The sequence below is a fragment of the Mus caroli genome, chromosome 12 (assembly GCF_900094665.2).
Source record: "Mus caroli chromosome 12, CAROLI_EIJ_v1.1, whole genome shotgun sequence".
Taxonomy (NCBI): domain Eukaryota; kingdom Metazoa; phylum Chordata; class Mammalia; order Rodentia; family Muridae; genus Mus; species Mus caroli.
This window is the reverse complement of record NC_034581.1, coordinates 53,174,775-53,180,499: the sequence shown is the minus strand read 5'-3', so window position 1 is coordinate 53,180,499 and position 5,725 is coordinate 53,174,775. Positions and strand designations below refer to the sequence as shown.

Genomic DNA, 5,725 nt, shown 5'->3' with positions numbered 1-5,725 from the left:
TTTATGCCTATTAAATTTAATCTGAGTTCTAAGCAACTGAATTTTGGATGTTATCTGTAAATCCAATCAGCAAATCTTCCATAGTCTCCTCCACATAGTGGAGGAATATGCTAAAATGGACACAATCCTATATCTCTCCACTAGAGACTCTCACACGGTAATGGTGCACTATCTAGATATGTAACTACAAGTTTATCCAGTAGTTCTAACACCATCTCACCTGCAGCAGCTATCAGGAGGCATTTATATGTGGACTGCTGAAATTCACAACTTAGTAACCCATAATCACTAACCATACTAAGACTACTGGTGTCTGACACTCAGTGCCATCTACACAGCATCTACACAGCATCCCTGCAACAGCAAGGTGACACTGCCATTATCTTCCCTGAACAACACAGTCAGTAGCACGGCTGTCCTCTGAGAGGCTCTACCAGCAGCTGACTGAGGCAGATGTAGATGCTTATAGTCAAGCATTGGACTGAGGTCGGAGACCCCTATGGAAGAGTTGGGGGAAGGACTGAAGGAGCTGAAGAGGCTGGCAATCCCATAGGAAGACCAACAGTGTCAACTAACGTGGACCCCTGGGAGCTCCCAGAGACTAAGCCACCAACTGAAAAGCATACATGGGCTGGTACGACCCCACCTCCCACCCCCATATGTATTGTAACAGAGGACTGCCTTGTCTGACCTTAGTGGGAAAGGATGTGCCTAGTACTGTAGAGGCTTGATGCCCCAAGGAAGGGAGATGTTGGTGAGGGGGGGCAGCACCTTCTCAGAGATGAAGGGGAGCAGGAATGGGATAAAAAACTCTGGGAAGGGGGACAAGGAGAGGGAGGACAACATTTTGGATAAACAAAATAATTTTTAAAACACACGCACACACAGGCATAGTCTGGCAATTAGCCAAGCTCACATGTCTAATAATGGAAAGAAAGAAACTGTTCATAAAACTCTGGACCCAGACTTGTGATATATCCATGACACTCAGTGAGCAACATGCCTAGCACTTTTATTCTAGCACTTTTACCTAACAGAGTTCTAAGAGGAGAAACAAGGTTGGGCTTCCATGTTTGTCTGTAGGTTTCCACACTTCGGAAAGAGTTAATTACCTCCTCCTGTTAGGAGGGTTGGGTTGTAATATTTTTAATCTAATGCTTCCTACAAGACCAGCACAGAGATTGCAGAAATCAAAACCTTTACCCTTCCTGCCTGAGTTTTTGCAGTTTCTGGTCTTCTGCATTCCAAAGCAGGCCCTGTCTTTGTCACCTAACACTGACAAGCAGCAGTCAGCAGCTCTGTAGCTCAAACAGCACAGCAGGTGCGAAGGACCTACCTGAGCTGACCTGCTCAGACACCAGTCACAAATCTCAGGATTTGGCCAGTTTTTAAAACTCAACTCTTTTTAAACTAAAGATCACTTTCCTTGTCACATTTTTTTAAGTGAAGCATCAGATTCCTCTTCTCTGTCACATGTCTGTTAAACACACACACAAGCTGGGCGTGGTGGCGCACACCTTTAATCCCAGCACTCAGGAGGCAGAGGCAGGCAGATTTCTGAGTTCGAGGCCAGCCTGGTCTACAAAGTGAGTTCTAGGACTGCCAGGGCTATACAGAAAAACCCTGCCTCGAAAAAAACAAACAAACAAACAAACAAACAAAAAACAAACACACACACACAAAATCACCATTTTTGTTCTTAACATTGCAAGGGGTTCAATGCCTGCATCTCAACTCTCTGGGAGTAACTTGCAATAGCCACATGCCACGTTCCTAGTCGTTTGTGATATGCACCTCATCTTTCCTATGCTTTCAGAACTCTGGAGGCCAGGAATCAGTTATAATTGTGCACTTGGGAGTTAGAGAATCTTACAGCTCTTAAAGTATCTACCTCTTCCCATCTTGACTCAAACTTGTTACAATTTCTCTTCTACAAAGATAACCAGTCCCATTTCTGTTGTTTCAGGCATTTCTTCACCAAGTTGCTATCACATCCACATGATTTCTTTTTTCTGCTGTTGGTAATGACTTAGCTCAGAATACTAGCAACCCTTACGTCTAGGCGGAGAATTGCCAATAAGGAAGAAGTTGTGCCCTCCGTGCCTGGAGTTCTCCGAGCATGTGTCTGAGCAGCTAATGGATGTTAAAGTCGCTTTGGGGGGGCTGGCGAGATGGCTCAGTAGGTAAGAGCTGACTGCTCTTCTGAAGGTCCTGAGTTCAAATCCCAGCAACCACATGGTGGCTCACCATCTGTAATGAGATCTGACACCCTCTTCTGGTGCATGTAAAGACAGCTACAGTATACTTATTTACAATAATAAATAAATCATATATATATAAAGTCGCTTTGGCTTGGCTTACTGGAGCACACTGTTCCTCGTTCCTGCACCACTGACATTACAAAGAAAGCATTTGGCCTATGTATAGGGTTAAAGGTCATGGATAATTGACATTGAGAGGATCTAAGGGTTAAAGGTCATGGATAAAAATTGACATTGAGAGGATCCAAGCAAACAAGCATCAAGCTTTGGCAAGCTTGGGCACAAAAGGAAAGAACTCCTGAGCTGAAATAAATCTAAACGGGAGCATGGGCACAGCATTACCAAGCTCATCTAGACCTAGTCTAGGGACTGCATATCCTGACTCCTCCCTTCAGACACTAGGTAGAAAACGTGTGGCCAGTTTCTGAAGAGCCCGGATGCCCTCTTACCTAGAGAATCTGTCCTTCATCCTAAGAAATTAAAAAGAAAAAAAAAAGTCTGCCTCTTTCTCTACACTTCTGATGCCCCCTTTTAAGGCTGATGCCCCACGCCCAACACTGCCACATACACCATGCCTTGCGCTTTGCCTGGGAACTTCTTCACATTTGCCCATCCCCAGTTCTCACAGTTCTAAGTGCTCCCGACACCAACAGTTGTGGTTTGGTTTTGCTTACCTTTAAAGCTGGCTGGCTGGTTAGTTTTACATCAGCTGTGGGAAGAGCACTATCCAAAGGTTTTCTGGTGTCCTCAGGTGGCACAGTGTCTAACGTTTCCTGAGATTTAAAAGCTGAGCTATTTTCGTCTATGGCTACCCATTTCATAGCTTCCTCCTGTTCCACCTGGAAGATGCTTGACAGAGTCTCGGGGAGCTCCTCATAAATACTCGGCTGGAGAAAAATGAAAGAACAAAAGGTTCATCTTGTCGGTCCTTCCACAGCCTTCAGTTCTACAGTGTATTCTGTCCAGTGACAGAATGGTAAGTAGGCGTGTGTCTGAAACTCAGCTTGATCTGGCAAATTGTTCTTTCTGCAGATTCCACAGCAAAAGTTCAAGTTGACTTTATAAAATATCTGAACTCCAGAAAATTATTTTTCCCTGGCCTATGTCACCAAATCCTAAGGGGAAAAAAATCTCATGAGCACATTTCAACAGTCAATCTAAAAAAAAAAGAAAAAAGAAAAGAAAAAAGATTATTTGGGATTCTGGATCACTGGAAGTAAAAAACAAAGTTGTAAAGGTTTTCTTCATTTTCCTAAAATGAAGTATGTTCTCACTGTGTGTGTGTGTGTGTGTGTGTGTGTGTGTGTGTGTGTGTGTGTGTATACACATACATACATATATGGGGTCATATTTTCAAAATTCTCAAGTAAAGCAACGGATTCTCATGTCTTCTTATGTAAATGTGGATTCACCTTCCATTCATTTACTTTTACTCCATTTCAAGTTTTATTTTAAGTGGAGTCACTTCCCATTATCAGAGAACATGTTCCAGATTGCTTCAAATACTTTAGTCATTTTCCCTGTGGTGGACAAAGAGAAGCTTTGCTTCTGAAATACTTCTGTTACCCACGGTCCAGACTGCACTTTTAGCAACTCTTCTAGATAAATTGTATAGTAAAATAATGCTTGCTTAGAGGCTAATAACTTTCAATTCTATCTCAATATTCTTTCTATATTAAGCATCTATAACTCCAGAGAGCCATTCACTATCTTTCTCCATGAAAAGGGAGTTTGGCATCACTCAAGACAGTTTCTGAAAGCCCATACAGCTTTGTGTTGGATGCTTAAACATACTTCAAAGCAAGTTAGAGGAAACCATTCTTAATCTTCTGCAAGTGTTCACTCTACAAAAGACACACTATTTCTTTAATTCAGGGAAAGAAGATTTATACTAGAGATGTTACCACAACTGAATGTTCCGTAATACTTGGCGGGAAATTTTTCTCTTCCACCTCCTTGGGTACTTCAAGTTGCACCTGAGATGGTCTGAGGTACATTTGTTCCATCAAAGAAATATCCTTGAGACAAAAGAAAACAAAGTTATGTCAACTTATAAAACCACTTAAATGCATCCATTATCTAATATGGCATTGTTAGTCAATTAGAATCAAATGCATAAGAGAACTTTAAAATATTCAATAACAGCCGGGCNTGGTGGTGCACACCTTTAATCCTAGCACTCGGGAGGCAGAGGCAGGCGAATTTCTGAGTTTTAGGCCAGCCTGGTCTACAAAGTGAGTTCCAGGACAACCAGGGCTATACAGAGGAACCATGTCTCGAAAAGAAAAAAAAAAAAAACTCAATAACATTCAATAAATGAGAAAAGGATTTTTTAAAACGTGAACATATTTTTGTGTAGATGGGCATGGTGGCACATGCCCTTAGTCCCAGCACTTGGGAAGCTTAGGCAGGTGGATCTCTGAGTTGGAGATCAACCTGATCTACATAGCCAGTTCCTGGCCATACAGAGCTAAATAGTGAGACCCTATCTCACACACACACACACACACACACTCAAGTTTATTCTATTTCAGGACTTTTAAATTGTTTACCTTTATAAATAGATAATTAACTTTAATAAGACAATTATGTAATATTATATCATCTACATATAAAGCATTGCCATTTAATCAGATACTTAAAGCATTACACAAGAAACTAAAAGCAAATCTAAAATTCAGTCCAAGCAAAAACAAAAATGAATAAGAATACATTTTAGGAAGCGCTAACTGGCATTTCCATGGTCACTTTTACCATCCCTGAGGCTTGTTACAGTGACCAACACTCTACTTAGCTATGGCCATAAGAAGACATTAAAGTGAAGGGCAATAAACCAGGAATCAAGAGACCTTGGTTCTGTGTAAACTATAAGTCCCCATATCTGCCATCACCAGGCAAATTAGTCTGTTTGCTTTTACCTCAGTTTTATCGCTCAGGCACTCAACTGTATGGCTTTTCAAGGCCCCTTTCTCCTTAGCTTGTTTAGTAATGTCAACAGCAAAATCTAAAAACTTCTAGACACAAAACATTCAGGAAGTCTTGACACCATGAAAAGAGCAAACGTATGAATGATGGAGGTAGAGGAAGAAGAAACCTAGTCTAAGGAACAGAAAACATTTTTTAAAAATCACAGAAGAAAACTTCCTCAGTCTAAATAAGCAGGTGCCTATGAAGGTACAAAAAGCATGCAGCATACCAAATAGACTGGATGAGAAAAGAAATTCCCAGGACACATAGTAATCAAAATACTGAGTATTAAAAAAAAAAATCAACAACAACAAAAAAAGGATATTAAAGCTACAAGGGAAAAAAGCCAATAAAGGCAGGCACAAAAGAATAACATCAGACTTTTAAATGGAAACTCTGAAAGACAGACAGAAGGAAGGAAGGAAGGAAGGAAGGAAGGAAGGAAGGAAGGAAGGAAGGAAGGAAGAAAGAAAGAAAGAAAGAAAGAAAGAAAGAAA

The 5,725-nt window shown here is 41.1% G+C and overlaps 1 protein-coding gene across 7 annotated transcripts in view; it reads right to left on the bottom strand.

The window, feature by feature from the left end:
- The window catches only part of Ttc6 (tetratricopeptide repeat domain 6), a 173,422-nt gene that overhangs the window by 117,917 nt on the left and 49,780 nt on the right, over positions 1 to 5,725 (bottom strand). For all 7 annotated transcript variants that reach the window (XM_021179231.1, XM_021179236.1, XM_021179237.1 and 4 more), the window contains 2 exons: positions 4,166 to 4,279; positions 2,936 to 3,148 (listed from right to left, as the gene is read on the bottom strand). In XM_021179231.1, coding sequence (XP_021034890.1) covers positions 2,936 to 3,148; positions 4,166 to 4,279 — 327 coding nt within the window. The remainder of the gene's footprint in view (positions 1 to 2,935; positions 3,149 to 4,165; positions 4,280 to 5,725) is intronic.